Source organism: Pteronotus mesoamericanus, unplaced genomic scaffold (assembly GCF_021234165.1).
Source record: "Pteronotus mesoamericanus isolate MK-2021 breed Mesoamerican mustached bat unplaced genomic scaffold, CSHL_Meso_final contig_256, whole genome shotgun sequence".
Lineage (NCBI taxonomy): Eukaryota > Metazoa > Chordata > Mammalia > Chiroptera > Mormoopidae > Pteronotus > Pteronotus mesoamericanus.
In genome coordinates this window covers 4,699,894-4,718,591 of record NW_026555108.1, presented here as the reverse complement: position 1 = coordinate 4,718,591, position 18,698 = coordinate 4,699,894, and the positions used below count along the sequence as shown (strand labels likewise).

General features: G+C 50.3%; 1 protein-coding gene across 7 annotated transcripts in view; it reads right to left on the bottom strand.

The window, feature by feature from the left end:
- Positions 1-1,939: 1,939 nt before the first annotated feature.
- DLG3 (discs large MAGUK scaffold protein 3) overlaps positions 1,940-18,698 on the bottom strand; it is a 53,296-nt gene continuing 36,537 nt past the window's right edge. For 3 of the 7 annotated variants that reach the window (XM_054574267.1, XM_054574273.1, XM_054574274.1), the window contains 10 exons: positions 13,661-13,837; positions 13,302-13,377; positions 12,385-12,484; positions 8,821-8,862; positions 7,467-7,517; positions 6,769-6,870; positions 6,018-6,190; positions 5,550-5,659; positions 5,145-5,236; positions 1,940-4,151 (listed from right to left, as the gene is read on the bottom strand). In XM_054574267.1, coding sequence (XP_054430242.1) covers positions 4,045-4,151; positions 5,145-5,236; positions 5,550-5,659; positions 6,018-6,190; positions 6,769-6,870; positions 7,467-7,517; positions 8,821-8,862; positions 12,385-12,484; positions 13,302-13,377; positions 13,661-13,837 — 1,030 coding nt within the window. In that variant the 3' untranslated portion in view covers positions 1,940-4,044. Of the gene's footprint in view, positions 4,152-5,144; positions 5,237-5,549; positions 5,660-6,017; positions 6,191-6,768; positions 6,871-7,466; positions 7,518-8,820; positions 8,863-10,521; positions 10,568-12,384; positions 12,485-13,301; positions 13,378-13,660; positions 13,838-18,698 lie in introns of all 7 variants that reach the window. The other 4 variants (XM_054574269.1, XM_054574270.1, XM_054574271.1 and 1 more) reach the window with 2 other exon arrangements.

Genomic DNA, 18,698 nt, shown 5'->3' with positions numbered 1-18,698 from the left:
GCTGAAGCCCCTCGGTGCAGACTCAGGCAAGGCTGGCGCTCCCACACTCTATTCGCCGAGATGGACCAAGGTGCACAGCAGCCAGTTCAGCTATTTCTAGGAAGTGATGGGGGAAGACAGAGGCTTTTGAGGAAATTGGATTTTGAGCCTCAGAAAGTTATTTGCGGTGATAATAAAATAGCCAAGAGGTGACAAGGAGCTGACTGAATGGATAAAAGGATTAATGGAATTGGGGCCATAAAATCCTACATGGGAACAAGGACAGAGGACAAAACTTGGGGAGACTGAGGCTGACTCAGTACTGCCAAACTGCAAAGGGCTCATCGGGCACCTAGGTGCACTGCTAACCCCAGCACTCTTTTTAAAAATTATTTTTTAAAATATTTATTGATTCTAGAAACAGAGACAGAGGGGGAGAGAGAAACATTGTTCTGTTGCCTCCCATGGGGCCCCAAGCAGGAAACAAACCTGCAACTCAGGAATGTGCCCAGACTGGAGATCAAACCCACAACATTTTGCTGAACGTGCTGACGATGCTCCAACCAATGGAGCCACCCGACCAGGGAGTAAAGCCAGCACTGTCCTCGAATGACCTTGAGAAACATAACAGTTCTCTGAACACCCACTCAGCTCATTTCTACAAGGTTTTCTGACATCTCGGCCTTCTAGCCGTTCTCCATCCCTGTGGAAAGGGCTCCATTGTCCTTTACTATTGACCCCTCTGCTGGTGCCTGGGACCCTTTTCAACCCCATCATTTTTTGTTCCAGTCTCTTCCCAGTTCTGCAGCTCAATTCCCTCTTTCTTCTGCAGCCATTATTATTAGGTTCATCCTTGAGCACAACTTCCACACATTTGGATAAAGGTTTTGCTTTTTGTTTTTTTTAATGTTTTTAAAGGAGGGGAAGGGAGGGAGGGAGAGAAACATCAACTGGTTCTCACACGCCCCGAATCGGGGACCTGGCCCTCAACCCAGGCATGTTCCCTGACTGGGAATCAAACCAGTGACGTTTTGGTTTGCAAGACAACACCCAACAGCCACACGGGTCAGGGCTAAAGATTTTGCTTTTATTAGCTAATTTCTAGAAGTACTTTCATCTGCAGGTAAAGTTGGTCATTTGTACCTGTACAAATATTTTGTATAGTCATTAGCATCACCCTATCAGTGTCTTATTAATAACTTAAAGATCTGTGAAAGGAAGTGCCCTGCAAATTGTAAAGGCTCATCGTCCTTGGTGCAGCCCAGCCCACACACATTGGGGTTGCTCAGTCACTTGCCGCTCTTGACCTTAATAAGACAGTACTTCTTCGGGCTTCTCCCCGCAAGTTGCAGTGACAACTATGGCATAAATACGTGACCTGAACACACCTCCTCTCATTGGAAAGCTGTAGGAGGCCACCCGGCACTGCACGCCACGGCCTCCTCTGGTCCCCAAATGCCTCCTCCCCTATTTTCTCCTGAGCAGTCAATGCTTTCTGGGAACATGGGGAGCTGGCAGCCAGCTTTTCCTCACCATGTTCCTGACTCAGTTCTGCTGCTAACCTGGCTCTTGCTCTCAAACAAACCTCTCTGCTGCAGCAGGCGTCTCCTATCTTGTGTGCCTTTGGGGAAAATGTCAGCATTTCACCACCAAGGATGTGGCAACCCCTTTCCAGACTCCCCGTTGGTGCCATTTGAAGCAGCGCTTTGGGCTCAGGGGTGGAAGACTGAGGATATAACTTTCATAAAGGACCAGCTATGTCCATAGGGGTCTAGAACCATCCAGAGGAACACCTGACTTGGCCAGCTGATGCTAACCAGTCAGCCTTTTGGCCCCCAAAGGTCTGCTACATGTCCCCACTGCCACGACTCCGGCCCTCCCTTCCCACCTCCTTCAAGAAGGTCTCCGAGCCACAGTTCATTGCAACTATCGTTTATTAAAAAATATATGTCTCCTTGGAAGGAACACTGGTAAACCAACTAGTGTCATGCTTACTTGGAATCTCTGCTTCCCTGGGAGGGGCAGAGGGCTGAGCATCGTCCCCATTTACATCACTTACTTCACATCAGAGAAATTGGCACGCCCGGCCCGCCCCTCCTCACCAGTCCCAATCGACCGCCACTTCACCTCTTGCTGCTTTCCACCCAGCGCGCTGCCCAGGTGAGGCTGCTGCCCTTTCTTTACCCTCATCCTGGGCCCCGCCCCCTACAGCCGCCCTCACTGTGCTGGTGGGAGAACTGTTACTAAACTTCCTCAGTTTGGCTGGCAGCACTCCAAGTGTCTTCAACATGGCGTCATTCGCACTGTTCAGACATATCACAGTGGCCTGGGAAACAACAGAGCCGACCCTAAGGGGCCGAGCGCGTCTACACTTCTCTCCGCTGTGTCATGCCCGCACTGTGGAGGTGATGGAGGCATGGTGGCTTCAAAGGAGCCCAGCAGGGTGGGGCCTGAGCCACAGCTGTTGCCTGCATTTGTGGTCAAGGCAAAACTCCCTTGCCCACAATCACCGCCATCTCATTGTGGGAAAGGGCAACAAGCGTTCACATCTCGCCAGTGAGTCTTGGCTCTACAGCTCAGACGAAGAGCACGGAAGTCTGCATCCTCCTTGAAGAAGCTGTAAGTTACCAGCTGTTGGTGAGGGGTCGGGGTAGGGCCTATGGAAGCGGCTGTGCAGAAAACCAAATCAAACTTCTCATTAGAGGGCTGGCCAAACTCGGTGCTGTCCCGCTGTCCCAGCACACAACTGGAAGGCAAGCAACTCCCTGTCCCTGTCGGGGGGCCCCATGGAGGGGGCTCAGCTGAGCCCACCACGTCCCAGGCAAGGGAGTAAAGGGCCACATTGCGATAAGCAGCCCTGGGTCCTGCACTTGGTGCTCCCCAGCCCCCACTTCCTGCGCCGCCGCTCATGCAGACTGGGTCACCTTCGGGCCCACAAGGCCCGGCAACTCCACGTCACAAGCCTTTCGGACACTGTCAAACTGGGTTCTACGCATTCACTTAAATAGTAAAAGTAAAACTGGGAATAATGAAAAGGCCGACACAGTAGCACAACATGGTTTTGGTTTAACAGCAGCTTAAAAATGAACAAAAAGGAAATCTCTCATGCAGACACATCAGGTGGCATAAAACAATAGGCAATTTAATATGGAGCATCATTAGCCATTCTCTCTTTCCATACACAGCACTGGCTGCGCCGTGACGGCAGCAGCAGCTTCACGGTCAGGTGTGCAGCCCCCCCCCCACCCCAGGCCAAAGCCCTTCCTCGCAGGCCTCCGGCTGGCCCCTCCGGAGAAAACCCCAGCTCTCAAGAGAATGACCAAGCGCGCGTGCCCTTGGTACAGCACTTCCTACCACTCTCAATCCCTCCCCAACCAGTTGGGATATAAGATGCCATCTGATTGGAATATGAAAATTAAAGCATTTCTCTAATAACACAGTACCATTGATGAAGTCTCCATAGATTTTCTAGTCCAAAGGTGTGTGAGATATATATATATATTATATGAGAGTGTATAATATATATATATAATAATTTCTATATATTTTAGATAAATTACATATATATATCTGTATATAAATAAGATACTTTCTGTCGCCATGGCGTTGCACCGTTCAGAGCCGCATGACAGCAGAGCAGATGGGCGGAGGTGCCCGGAGCGCCTGGTCACGGGCTGCGCTGAGCTCCCTTCAAAGCCGTGCAGCTGTCCAGAGCCTGTCTGTCCATCAGTCCTCCTCTCTTCTCTTCGCTTCTGCTTGACTGTTATGGAAACAATGACTCTGATGGATTTGCACCTGTGCTAGTGCTTGGGAAAGGTCCATGCAGGAATGGGCACAGTCACGTGATGAGTGAGATGGCATCATCCCCCCCAAAATAAACTCAAACAAAACGAAAATTTAAAAAAACAGAACAGGACTAGAAAACTCAATTTTTTTTTTGACATATCTAAAAAAGGGGGCAAGAACAGTAGTCATTTGTTCTCCCCGTGGGGACAGGAATGAAGAGGGAGGAGGGAACAGGGGTTGGTTTCTTCTGTTCACAGGAGAAAGGGCAGAGGGGCTTCTTCAGAGTTTTTCAGGGGACGGGACCCAAATGTAGTGCCCAGACTGGTCCTCAATGATTTGTTTGATTTTGTTATAAATCTCTTCCAGTGAGTCACCCTGTACAATGGCTAAAGGGAAGAGAAAAACAGAATTATTACTGTGGCCCACAGTACCCGCCAACCCGCAACAAGCCTACCCAACAAGCCTAGCGCGGAGCCGTGCCCGCAGCACCCATAGCGCCCGCAGGGCCGTGGGGACCAGTGTCACTGGGCCACTATCTGTGAGCCTAGGACAGCAAGGGGAACTGGCAGGCACTCCAAGCCCAGGGCTTGAGATCAATCTGCAGAGATTAAGTAGCAACGAACAGGAAAATGTATTGCTCATAAGACTTTGACCGAGCGCCCACTGGACACCACAGCTCGCAGCTGTAACCAGAAGGCTGGGGAAATCCCGGTTACCCAGAGAAAGAGCTGGAAGCCACAATTTCTGGCAAGGGGTGGTGCTCCTAGGGCTGTCACATCTGCTCTCTGTCAGAGGTCAGCCTGGCACACAAGGACACACATGCTCACAGGAAAGGGGGCTCCGAAACCCCAGGGAGGAGATGGCACTTATGGATTCTGTCCCAGTTAACCTAGTAGCAACCCAGCTAGGCTGTACTCTACACCAGCCTGCACATCCCTGTCACCGCACGGCGACAGTACATGGACCCGTAGCCGGCCCCTGAGGTACTGATCTCTGCAGTCATGCGCATACACACGCTGACAACGTGAACACCACACCAAGGAATCATCATCGACAACAAACGTTTATTCAGCGCCTAACACGCGCAAGGCCAAGTCCTGAATGTGGGGGTACCGAAGAAATGCAGGGGGCCCGCATGCTAGTAGGCACATGAAGATGAAAAGAACAAAGCCGTCTAAGGCAGGGTCTGGCGATGGTGGTGAATACTATACACTGGCTGAAGCACTGTGGCACGCTGCAGGCCACGCGGGTACTTTGGCAAGGTACGAGCTCTGAAGCACCCGGAAGCTCTGTGCGAGGGGCCTACGCCTCGGGGAGCCCCTCTGACAACAGGCGCCGGCTGTCCCCATGTGCTCGGACCGCACAGCCGGGCCCCTTACCTGTGAAGTACTCTCCGAATTCCTGCTCCAGTTTCACGGCTTTGTCGTAGATCTTATTTGCTTGTTCATATGTCTGCCGTCGGTTCATTTCCCTACCAAAGACAGAAGAGGATAGGAGCAAATGAGACTGTGTCTGGTGAATATAAAGAATTAGTTCAGGCTCCATGGCAATCTGGCCCACTTGCCCGAGAGCAACATTGCTCATGGCTGCGCTTTTTCTCAAACCTTCTAGGTGTAAAAGCCCTCCCTGGAACACAGCGCAAGTACGGGCACTCACACCAGAGCCCTCCGGTGCCAGAGCTGGCCGCACACCTCCCTCTGGGCTTCCCTCAGGGTGGACGGCAGCCCCACCCATCCGTTTTCTGTCGCCCGTCTGAGGGCCTCTGAGCCTCAGCGAATACTTACATAAGTGCTTCGATGGACTTAGGCTTGATGAAAACGGCAATGGGGTAAAGCTGTGATTGCTGCAGTCTCTTGATCGCGTTGCCTGAAACGTCTAAGATGCAGTGCTTGCCCTGGAAAAGCGACGACCCACATCAGCCCACCCCTGGCACTCAGCCAGTGGCAACCTCAACATGCCCCTGGGGGGAACCCGGAGAGGCCTAAAAGATTCTGCCTCGGAGGTACCCAGGCTCCGTATTTTGCTCCTACTACCCAGAGAAGGCCAGGCCTGCAGTGGGGTCCCTATTCAGGCCGGTGGCCCTCTGGGGTGAGCTGCGTGGAGGAGACAGGCAGACACTTCCACGCATGGCAGGCCCGGCCTTGCTCGGTAGGCCCCGTGCTGGGAGCACGAAGGGCGCAGGGGAACCCGGGCAGGGGCAGCTGTGTCCCCATGAGCGGTGCGTACTGTGCAGGGCCAGCCCCCGTCCTTACCCTTTCTGCAACTGCCCGCACGGACTGGATGCTGGTCCCGTAGAGATTGTCATTGAACTGGCCTGCCTCGATGAACTTGTTATCCTGAATATCCTTCTCCATTTGCTCTCGGGACACCACAAAGTGGTAGTCCTGGCCATCCACCTCATTGTCACGCCGAGGCCGGGTGGTGTCTGAAGGAAGAAAGAAAATGGCTGTGTGTGTAGCCCAAGGATGATGGCCTGCCCTGGGCCCAAAGAGCCCACCTGGTCCTCTGTCACCTGGGCGCTGGGCGAGCACTCCAGTGGCTTGATCAGTGGGGAAAAGCAGCTGGGAAGAAGTCTGTCTCACTTATTCGTCCTCTAACCCCAAGTCTCACACACAGGGGGCTATTTGATTTAGCTCTGCCTAGACCACTGAACTGGGGTTTCCCAATCCAAGGCCCGGCCCAGATGCCAAAGGTGGCACAAGAGCCAGAGAACCTAACAGGTCACGCGGACACCCATGGGGGTGGGCCCCCCACGTCTCACCATTCCTGACCATCGGCACTCAGATGTCTCCAAGGGGGCAAGCGGGCCACTCTAACGCCTCAGCCCACCCAATCCCATCAGGTTTGGGGGAATTGAGTGCAGTCTCATCTCTTCGAGGGTATGAGATGCACCCTGTTCCCATGGCGCCCTGCCACCTGGCCCCACACCCTCTCTGTAACACATCAGAGCGACAAATCCTGGGACACCAACACCACACAGCCGCAGCCTTCCTGGGCTCTTACGTGGCACACAGGATCCAAATTTATGTGGGAACTCTGAGATCAGATCGTCGTTGACTCTGTCCTTCATGGGACCCAGGATGATCACAGGCCTTGCATAGTGAACTGTGGAGAGAGTACGCCAAGATGGTAAGTGAGGTCCCCAACGGAGGCTTGTTCTACCTGCCAGTCTGCCCAGCGTCCTGAGGCTCCGAGCCAGCTCTCAGGGCGGAATGTCGCCAGCCATTTGCTGGCTTTTAACTACAAAGACATCAAAGAGCCTTTACATTGAGAATATCTAAGCCTGAGGCAAATCTGAAACCTGAAGCATCTCTCCTTCCAGAAGATTCAGGAGAAATCTCTGCATGGGCACCAGCAGCTGAGCAAGGTTTTTTTCAGAGCAGCCACCGAAAGGGAGGCGACCAGAACCTCCCTTTTAGCAGCAGCTACAGCCACTGAATTCGCCCTCTGTTACCCCTGTAAACCTGCCCTAGCCTTCAGAAGACACCCTGGCAGCGAGCACAGGCGGGGCAGGGGGAGTGCACCAGGAGGCCACCCCGTCTCTGACACTGGGAAGAAGGGAAAGAGGAAGAGGCACCCGGGGGCTGCACGCCCCTTTCCTGCTCCCCCACATTCTTCCCTCTGCCACCACAGCCACCCCTGCGTTGAACCCCATGACCGCTACACTGGCTGGGGGACAACACTCTCAGAAAAGGGCTTACTTTCTTGCCGAGTCACTGGCTCATATGACAAAATAGCATCCTCTTGTCCTTCTGCAACAAAAAAGGAGACATGTTAGCACTTCCTCATCTGCTTCCATGTCCTCGTCTTCCACCATTCACCTCAGTCCCACCTGTGCCAGCAACAGCCTGGGCGGGTTGTGCCTGCTCACACCTGCCTCGTGGGCCTGTCTGCTTCCCATTGGCCAAAAGGTACAGGAAGTCCTCAGCGCCCCAGGACAGGAGCCAGCAGTGCTCTTATTCAGCAAAATATAGCTGAGCAAAGGGACATGACCCAGAAATCACGAAGCCTGCCCCAGAAAGCTCCCCAATTTTTCAGGAACTGTTCTCACAGGTAACAGTCAGCTGTGCTCAGTTGCCCTCGTGCTCTGGTGAGAATTACAGGGAGGCCTCAACTGGTCGAGATAACAATACCCTTGTCCCCTTGTCTGCAGGCCGGGGAGTCAGGACGCTCCTGCAGGTCCCCAGAGCTGCAGCCTCGCTTTGGCCTTTAAAGGGTCTATCTACTCCCCTTTCCCTAGAACAAGCACCCAGAAAAGTGGCACAAGGCTGGACTAAGTAAGGTCCCCAGTGCCCTTTAAGAGCAATGCTCAAGCCTGCTCTCTCCTTCCGGTGGAGCTCCATGCACCCTAGCAATGATGGGCTTTTCCTAAAATGGTTGCCAAGCCACTCTGTGCTAGGTGCCTGGAGGTCCCAAAGAAGGGGGCGGCAGTGCCAGGGAAGTTGGCGATGTTTGCCTCAAGCCCAGGAAACCCGCTCACAGGCTTCCGCTGAGCCAAAGGCCTCCGGCTGCGACTGCCGAGAGGCCAGTGCTCCCAAGTTCATGGGGTTTGCGCTGTGGCTTCTCTGGCTTCGTCACAAGATCTCTGAGGGAAAGCGGGGCAGTTACCCGATCATTTAACCTGGCTAAAAGGCCAGGACACCCAGCCTCAGTCCACGAGGTCGTGGTGACCTGGCAAGGCAATTCAGGACAACGTCCACAGGAGCCATTTTTCTTTTGGTCTTTGAGCAAATCTGTAGAACTGGCAGCACCTACAGCCCATGATGCCTGTGGCAGAGCTTTACTTGCTGGCAGCTCACCCTTTCCGGGGCCCCAGGGAGGATTTTAAGTCGAATTCCAGCCAGGACTGCAGGGCCTCTACCCTCCTTTAATCCACGGCCTAAGCCCCGTCCCAGAAGGACCGAATGGCGACAGCATGTCCAGGCTCTGAACGTGTGCATGGCTGAAAGAAGCACCAGCCTCCACACAGAGACGGCAGCTGTGCAATGCTGGGATGAGGGTGGCAGGGACACGTGGTGGAGCGACATGACATGGGGGAGAATGACACACACTTACTGGAACTGCTTTCGCTGTCACTGGTGTTGGATGTCACTCCCTCTGCAAGCCAACAAGAAAGAGACTCCGATTCAGAACACACCACTGAGAGGTCACACGCGGCACGAAACTCAGATGCTCCAGGAGCGAGACACTGAGCTGTCCACCACGTCAGGCCACAGGAGACCTGCCACATCCAGACTACCAAGCGGGAGGCATGACTAAAATCTTGAGCCGCTGGCTACCTCACCCTAGTCCCCAGAGCCCTCTTGATCTGCCAAGTCCCTCCCTATACGCGACAAGCCTCCCACTCTTGGGCAGCATCCTCCTCATCTGAATCCAAACTGACACTGGATGGCTTCCAAATCCTGTCAAAATGCATCTCCCAAGGCTACTGATAGGAAAGGAGAAGCAGAGACAGTAGCAAAGAAAAGTCCAGGGACTGGGCTGCTGTTGAATTTCCCTCCCAGATGCCCCGAAGCACACAACTGCATGGTGCTGCCAAACTACGAGGCCGAGCACTGGCCAGGCTGAGCAGTCACAAAGCAGCAATGGTGGGACCCACAGCCCTCCTGCCACCACTACCTAGGATGGCATGGCCCCCATCCACCAGAAGACAGACGTGTCACAACACAGACAACAAACACCACTTGGAGGACCGGTTGGCCCTCCCTGCTCAGACCCTTGGGGCCCGCCCACACCTGGGCGTGGGCACAGCCACACTCGCAGGAGGCGCCAGGCACAGTGTGGCCCGAACAGAACCCTGCGCTCCCCAGACAACAGGCAAATGAAGATGAAACATGAACACAACAGACTATGGAGAGAGACACTGCTCGTTTCAGCCAAGATGACACTGTTGCAGACCGTGATATGCTGTGGCCCCCCAAGGAAGGACTGGCTGAGTTACCACCCATGGCTGGTTCCTGAGCAACCTCACCCCCTGCCCGAGGAAGTGGTTTTACCTTCATGCCTTTAGTACTTATTGAAGGAGAACATGGGCTGAGAGAAGCCGCCTGGCATGGCCACATGTATGTGCACCTGTGTAGTGGGGACACTAAGGCCCTGTCACCTAGGTCCCATCATTTTCCACTCCGGGATTAGTGTCAGAGAAAAGAAGTCAGCCTGGGGTTTCCTGAGCTAAAGCCCTACGTAGATACGGTCCACAAATGCCAGCTCAGCCCCTTCAAGGCGCTCTGCGGAAGCTGGCCTGCATTTATTTGCTGATGTCCCTGGACCTGCTGGGAGATCCCAGATGCACGCTGGGTAAAGGGCTTCACAGTCCTCCTGCCCCTAGTTTGAGGGACTGAAAGAGCTCATTCTAAAGCCTGATTCTTTAGTGCTGGGTCACTGGGAGAAGACTCCAACCAGCGGGTGCCCCTCACCTCAACAATATGCTAGAGATGAACTGAGCGGTCACCCTGGAGAAGCACTTTCTGCCCACCTCACTTATAAGGTGGGATGCCACGTGGTGGACTCGCCACCACGTCAGGGCACAAGAGGAAAACACAGACATGAAGGAGAGGCTTTTATTAGGGTAGCAGGAATCCAGAGCCAAAGTGTGACATTCATAGCCACTCGTACTTCCTCCGGCTGTGGTACTGGAGTTCCCAGAAACACGGTCCTCCCCTCACCCTTTGCCCTCACCCATGCCCCATACAACCCCAACCCCAGCACCTCCACTCATGCCAAAAACACAGTTAATGGTGTGTAAGTTTGACTTACTCAGGTTCTTTGCTCCATAATAATCGTCACTTAACCCAGGGAAGTCCTGATTTCACAGACAGCAAGGACAAAGGATGAGGGAGGGAGGAAAGAAGGGAGGGAGGGGTGGGGGAGGGAGGGACGGAGGGAATTGGGAAGAACAGAGAAAAGAGAGAAAAAAGACAGGGGAAGGAAGAATACAGAGCCAGGTGAGCATTAGTGACAGAAGTATGAAATACTATGAAGACCTACAGCTACAGTGAGGTTAAGAACTCTGCTACAGAAAGAACATCCCAGGTCAGATACCTGGATTTCCTGTGGGCCCAACTGGCTGCCAGAAGGCCCTGAAGTGGACAACCTTTCTGAGGTGGTCTACAGCCTATAGGCCGACAGGGCAGGCGACTCCCCAAGATGTGGAGCATGCGCTTTGACTGAATTTGTAGTTACAGAGCAAAGGTCTCTGCTTTGCCCCTGAAGTCACTGCTTTCCGCCGCGGGTGCAGGAAAGGACAAACCCCTACGTGAGGCGGGTAGGCAGGCAGAACTGTCATTGCCCCAAGGAGCTTCCCCCAATACTGATTCACTCTGTCCAAAGCCTTAGGGGGAAGCTTCAATGCAGTCTGAGGTGGGGCCTTCATGGCTGACTGACTTGTGTGGACCACAGGGGATGAGCTCAGCTTCCAGAGGATGAGCACTGCCAGCTGGGCCACCGGCAGCGCACTCTTCCAAGCTCAGCGTGGAGGTTCTGGGACTCATCTGGTGAATTGTGGTGACTGTCTCCTACTGCTCACCGGCAGAGCCAGCTATGCCTAGTGCTTCTGACTGCACTGCCCAGGACAGTGAGCCTAACCTGCATCTGGGCGAGGGTATTCTTGTGTCTACTAGCGAGCACCACAGACGGCAATGACCTATACGTATCATGCCCGTGAGTCAGGCTGGCCTAGAAAAAGGACACTTCCTATCACAACTAGCCAGTCTCCAGCCAGTCCCGATAGTCCAGGATCCCAAGACCCCTCCTTGTGAGGCAGAAGAGAGGTTTACGTTCACCATGAGCCACGTGAGAACTATTTCTCCAGCCTGACCTGGTATTGAAGGTTAGGTCAGAGCGATAAATTTCTGAGGCATATGACCACTTCTCAGAATTAAATTGGTTCATAAAAAGCTCATTTAGCACAGCAATATGGCCTCTACTGCCAAAGGAGCTTTGTGTTTCTCAATAAATCTTTATTTGGACAATGCTGAGTAATCTTCCTCCTGGGTCAAGTGCTTCAGGAGGAGGGACTTTATCCCAAAACCGGGCTCTGTATGTAATCACTCTGGGATGACACGGGGTCTGTGAGAGCCCTGTGCACATCCTGTGTGCAGAGGCACGTGTGTGTGATTCAAGAAGCAAGCCTGACTCCAGGCATCCAGCGAAGAAAAGGCTCTTCTCTTGACACAGATGAGTGAAGTTAAGGGAAAGAAAACACAAGAGGAGGAAGCCAGGAGAGCAACCCTGAGTCCCTAGACCTGGTTCTCTTCAAAATCCAGTTTCACAAACCTTGACGTTATGGCCGAGAACTGCTCGTCGCCAGCACGGCAGAGCTCAGCCTGGCACTTCCCACACCAGCGCCCGGGGCTTCCTAGGAGGCCAGCCCGGGAACCAGTTCCACTCTGAGCCTCCAACACCCTTTCAGAGTGAGGAGCTGGCCAAAAAGCCCCAGCGTCTCCCTGTGCAGAACCATTTCTACCCTGACTCTGCCAACAAGCAGGGGCGCGCGCGCGCATGCACACATGGACACAGCAGCACACACACGCTTTCCCAGTCCTCTCCTGAGGGGAGGTGCCGATGAGGAAGAGGGCGGGGCGGTGCGCCGGCTGCTCTCTGTGCCCTGCTGCTACTTACGTTCCTGTATGCTGCTCTCCTGGGCCATGTTTTCTTTGCTCTTGTAAAATGGAAACTTTCGAGAGAGGCGGAAACTCTTTTTACGTTTCGTTTTGATCGACTGTGAAAGAACATGAAGATGGAGGGGAAGGACAGAAGAAAAAAAAACAGAACAATGGATTTTAAAGCATGCAAGAAAAACTAAAATGGAGACAATGGTGAGCTAAATAAAAGACCATTTTTCACAAATGGAGTCTATGAGATTAAATGAAAGTTGATGTGAGAGGAAAATTATGTTTACAGGAAAATGTTGTGGGGATGTTAGAGGGTTCTACCTAATGCGGACTCACAGCACTCACTGGTACTTCCTAAAGCACAAGGGTCACTGTAGCGTCCTGGACACATGCCCTAAGGTGCCACTGATAACACAGAGTCACCTACTCCGTGTCTCTCTTCCCTCTACCGCGCCGGAGAACTTCTTTGGCCTGCGAAGCTCACGGAAGAACAGGGGTGAATGGCAAGAGACCTCGTGCCTCATTTTGTCTGAAGGGCAGCCAGTCCGAGCTCTGGGGCTGCCATCCCCGGCTGGATGGCGAGGCCAGATTCGGTTCAGGGTCCCTACAGCTCCAACAGAGTCTGCGGCCAGGGAGATACCCACTGTGGTTTCACGTGCCTGGAGCCAGTCAGCCTTGCAGACAGTCTGACTCCACCATATCTTCAACAGCCAGTTACCGAGGGGGAAGGGGCACTGGCCAGCCAGAGAGGTTCAGCGCCCTCTCTGCTCTTGGAAAGGCAGTCAGTGTGCTGACAGGACAGAGCCAGCCCCCTGAGAAACAGGGATTCTTTGGTGGTCCCCAGTTCTCTTATCCACCACACAGACTGTGAGCTTCTGACTCCTCTTCACAGACTGGCCGACTTCCTTGGGGATCCCCACTTACCCTGTTAGACTCAATCATCCCCGTCCTGGCATGGAACTTCACGGTTTTCAATCGAGCTCTTTCTTTCTTTTCCACCCTGTTTTGGGGTCAGAAACAAGTCCTATTACTGCCAGTGCATAGTCTCAGCAGTGGGTTGCAGCAGGCCCAGTGGCTACTTTTTTGGCTCAGTGGGTCATAACCATGTCCTGAGCACCAACTCTCTACCAAAAAGGGACAACAAAGCATATCCCCTGCTCTCAAGAAAATTTACAGGATAATCGGTTGGGGGCTGGGGAGGAAGAGAAAGAAACAAAAGAGAAAAAGAAATCAGTACCAAGGAGAGGGTGAGGAAGGCCTCCCTCATGATCACAGCAACTCACCTCTTCTTACTGGGGATCACACCAATTTGCTCGCTTTCTCCATGTGGGGTCACCAGCCTTGCCTGCCACCACTCATCATCAGAGGCATTAATGACATGCAGGATGTCACCATAGGAGAAGCTGAGCCCCTGGCTTGGCAGGCAGCTGTCCCGAGTCCGGTCATAATCAAACAGGGCCCTGAAATGCACAGTGACAGATGAAGGGATCGTCCCAACCCTAAATGGCAGGAGGCCGGCATGCTGAAAGGATGGCATTGGAAGGCCAGCCCAAGAGTCAGCACAGGCGCAGGTGCAGCAGCCTCCCAGCAGCCCAGAAGGAATTCTCTTGTCAGTCCCGATGCGAGTATGCGCCCTGTTTGCAAAAAGACATTTCATCCTCCCATTGAGGGGCCTAAGGGAAAAGCTTACTCAACTCCCATCTCTCCTCAGCTTCTAGGCAGTAGAACATGCTCAATAGTCCTCTCCCTCACCCACATCCTAGGCAAAGAATGAGCTCTACTAAGGGGCTTTCTCAGTTTACAAACACATCCGCTAAAAAGCAGTTGAAGACGGGACATAAAAAATGTTAACCACAATCCCAAACAATGAATGGCATAGCATCCTATTCAATGCTGTAGAGACATCAAAGAGACAAGGACCCTGTGTCCTAGGGCAGCCAAGGACAAAGCTAAGGCAGAATCGGACCCGCATGATGATATCATTGAAAGAGACCCCATGAAGAAGTCTTCTAGTTCTGTCTGTCTGTCTGTCTGTCTGTCTCATATATACGTATATGGAAAGAGAGGCTCAGAGAAAAGAGTCACTTGATGTAGGCCACACAGCTAACGTGGCATAGAACCCAGGTGTGTGACCAGACACGTAGAGGAAGAGCCTGAGGAGGGGACGGTGGGTGAAGGTGGGGAGGGACATATACCATGCTGGCTTTAGAAAAAGGATAGCCAGGCTATCAGCTTGGTTGCAGTGGGAGTCACAGGAAATGAGGTTGGAAATAAGAGGTCCTGGGTAAATCTGGGGAGGCCCCTGAAGATCTGAGAGTAGGAAAGTGACACATCAAGAAAGACTTAGGAACATGAATCCAACCTCACATGTACTGGGTTAGTGAGGGACGGGATGGATTTAAAGCAAATTTCAAGTGAAGCTGCAGGCTCAAGCCTTCAGGAGGCACTGCCAACTTTGGCTCTGGTGAAGCTGGGCCTTCACACCTGCGTTCCCGCTCAGGGGACACACTCAGCTGCATGAGCGTGTCTGCTTTCCTCATCCGCTAGGTCTCTCCTCACAGGCGGGTCCCCACAAATGGGTGAGCTTGGTGAGACATTTGTGTTTTTCTACTTGCAACCTAGGCTCTGACTGTCTTATTCATATTCCCACGAACACTTGTGCATGCACAGCCCTGCGAATTTCCCAGAACTACTCCAAGACTTAGACATCTACTTGCAATGAGGGTTCTGGGGCTCAGCTGGAAGCTGTCAGGGAAAACAAACTATTTCCCCATGTGCAGGCCCAGTTAAGATAATGAAATATAGTCAAACTGTGGAGAGTGAAATGCCCATCGACTTTTAAAACTTCTTGCCCTGGCTGGTGTGGCTCAGTGGGTTGAGTGCCAGCCTGAGAACCAAAGAGTCCCTGGTTCGATTCCCAGTCAGGACACATGCCTCGGTTGCAGGTCAGGTCCCTGGTAGGGAGTGTGTGAGACGCAACCACACTTTGATGTTTCTCTCCCTCTCTTTCTCCCTCCCTTCCCCTCTCTCTAAAAATAAAGAAAGTGTTAAAAAAAAACCCTCTTGAAACCAGGATCCTTAAGAAATCAGTGTCAGATTACTTAAAAATGAAAATCCCCAGAACTCTGGGGAAAAAAAAAAAAAAGCCCTTCATCTCCCTTGTCAAGGTGCATACTCAGGGCAGGTAGGAGAGAGGCCAAGGTGGCCAGGTGCCAGGTGCCAGGCTCGGAGGCCCATGTGACACAATGAAACGCGGATGGGTCAGATGGGTTTACACCGCACTTGAGGCTGCATTCCCTGAAGCAAGGAAGGCATTCGTCTGTTGTTCCTACGAAGCGGAGCCCAGTGAACACCTTATTCTAAGTGACAATGAGAAACACTAAATGACATTATGGGCCTCAAAGGTTAAAACAAGTGTAGTAAGAAAAGGAACATAACTTGGATGGAGCACAAATTAGTATGGGGAGAGACAGAAGGAAAACGTTAAAATGACTAGGAGACATTGGGATGAGGCTGCAGAAGATCAGAAGGGAGAGTTTACTGGTTACGAGTTTAAAACACAACAGGAGCAATCCAATATATGGGGTCCGGCACAAATAACGCCTCTTTTTTTTTATTACAAACCCTTTTATTACAAAATCATAAGCATGTAATCCTGTACCGTGACAATATCACACTCAAGCACACCCTATGACATTTTAAGTGAAATGTCAAAATTAAAAATTAAAACTATAAATTATTACACCCATATTATCACCCTACCAACAACACTCAAGCAGGCCTTACTTCTGCCAGACCCAGAACAGCGCCCTGCAGAACCATACTTGACCTTTGGTGACAGCAGTAAGAAGCTGGAATATATGGTCAAGTCGATGTAAACCTAATTTCTAGATGTTAGGAATGCAATTCTTGTTAAAACTAATATGCCGGTTTACTTCCAAGATGACTTTTAGCTAGCTCACAATATTAAAACATACACAGTACAAGCTAGGTAAAAAAAATAAGCGCAGATCTAAGTCAGCAAGAATGGCATGGCAAATGATGCCATCTGATTTGTTTTTTAACCACAGGTGTGTGTTCCTTTTACAACTTTCAAAGAATGTAAGAAAACTTAAAAAAGAAACTGCTTTTAAATTTGCTAGCTGTTTTTTTCTTTGCTAACGCATTTCTAAATAACTATTTCTTTTTGCAATTCCTTCATTTTTTTTTTACATCTCAGCCATTATACGTTGGTTTTCTGTAACACTCACCCACCCTTTCTCCCCAGTCATCCCAATTGAGTTATATCACATTTTTTGGTGAAAGAATACTTAATTTTATATTATTATATAAATGGTGTCGATAGATGACTACCCTTCCTTCCTTATCAGCTTTTTCTATTTCTTTCCTGGTGAAAATAAATGCCTAAATTTTATGTGATTGTATTTCTATATCCCTATTATTTTGCAGCTCCACAATTTAACACATACAGGGCTACTGAGATTTACTACTTCTTTCTGTTAGAGCAAAAATATTTGAAAGCAGTTAGCTTTGTGCAGCAAGAAAAAGGGAGAATAAGCAAGAGATTAATATCTGTGAATATGCTATTATAATTTTTGAGATTTTGAACTCTTCATATGCTTTAATTTCATTAAAGATTAAATTATAATATTAACTCATTATAGAATATTTTTTAAATATCTTTTTATTTTTAAATTTTAATTGAATTTATTGGGGTAACATTAGTTAACAGGGCCATATAGGTTTCAGAGGTACACTTCTCTAATATACTATCTGTATATTGTACTGTGTGCTCACCACCCCAAGTCAAGTCTCCTTCCGTCACCATTCATCCCCCCTTTACCTTCTCCTACCTCCCCCCACCCCCTTCCGTCTGGTAATCATCATACTGTTGTCTGTGTCTATGAGTTGTTGTTGGGTTTTTTTTTTTTTTTGGCTCATCTTTTTATCTATTTTAGTCTCCCAACCCCACTTCCCTCTCACAGCTGCCAGTCTGTATCTATGAGTCTGCTTCTATTTTGTTTATTTTGTTCATTAGATTCCACAGGTAAGTGGAATTGTATGGTATTTGACTTTCTCTGACTGGCTTATTTCACTTAGCATAATGCTCTCCAGGTCCATCCATGCTGTCAGAAAAGGTAAGAAAAATATCAAGTCTAAAAAATGAAATATCACATTTAGCATAACTCAGAAATAACCACTGTTCAGATTGTTGTGGTATTGTATAATATTGTGTAATAAACACACAAACAAAATTTACATATTTTACTGAGCTGGAACCATGGTGTGTATACACAATTTTGCGACCTTACCCGTCACTTGATTATATCATTAATATTTCCTATATAATTTAATATTCTTCAAAGCTAGTATTTTTTTAATTTTCTTCTCCTTTTTATTGAATTAGGGTGACACTCATCCACAAAAGTATTCAGACTTCAGGTGTACAATTCTACAACACATCATCTGTACACTGAGTTGTGTGTGTTCACCACCCAAAGACAAGTCTCCGTCCATCACCATTTATCCCCTATACCCTCCTCCACCTCTCCCCCAACCCTCCCCCAGCAATCACCAGACTCTTGAGTGATACAATATTCTACTCTTCAGGATCTTCATTAATTAAACAAATATTTAAGAGCATCTAATATAACCAGGCACTCTTCTAGGCACTTTAAAAAAAGTGGGGAAATCGATATACCAAGCCCCTGGTTTGCATTATTTACTTCAGATGAGGAACACATCTGGCTCTAACTTCCCTGTTAAACAAGGCAAGAAAGGCAACTTGCCAATAAAAAGTGGTACCCAAGAGTGCCTGGATTTTATCTGAAGAATTTGTGAATGAGAAATACTGAGCAACAGAACTGACAATGCTTTTTACACTGTGACTCTGTAAAAGCAGAGCAGCATAATATTTTTATTTAAAAGCCCGAACTATAAGATCATTCTCAGTTGAGAGCATGAAAGATGAATTAACACGAGTTTCCTTTTCTGTCAATCAACTGCAAATGGGAATAGAGCTTTGCAGAACACTGGAGCCTCCGAGGTCATCTCGTCCCACTTCTTACCTATTAAAGGAAATCCTTCGATCTTCTCTAAGTTTCTTTCCAGCTCGAGCACTTAACGTCTCTGAGTCTTTCCTGGGGCTTCTCAGGGTAAGTGTTCCCCGTTCCCTCAGCAGCCCTTCCACTGTCATGATTTTGATTTGTTTTCTAAACCATGATGTGGATTCTCTCTAAATCCACTTGGTTTCTTTTCCTGCTGAAATGTCTGATGAGCTAGAAAACTTCCTCACAGATGATGAAAACCAGGCGCAGACAC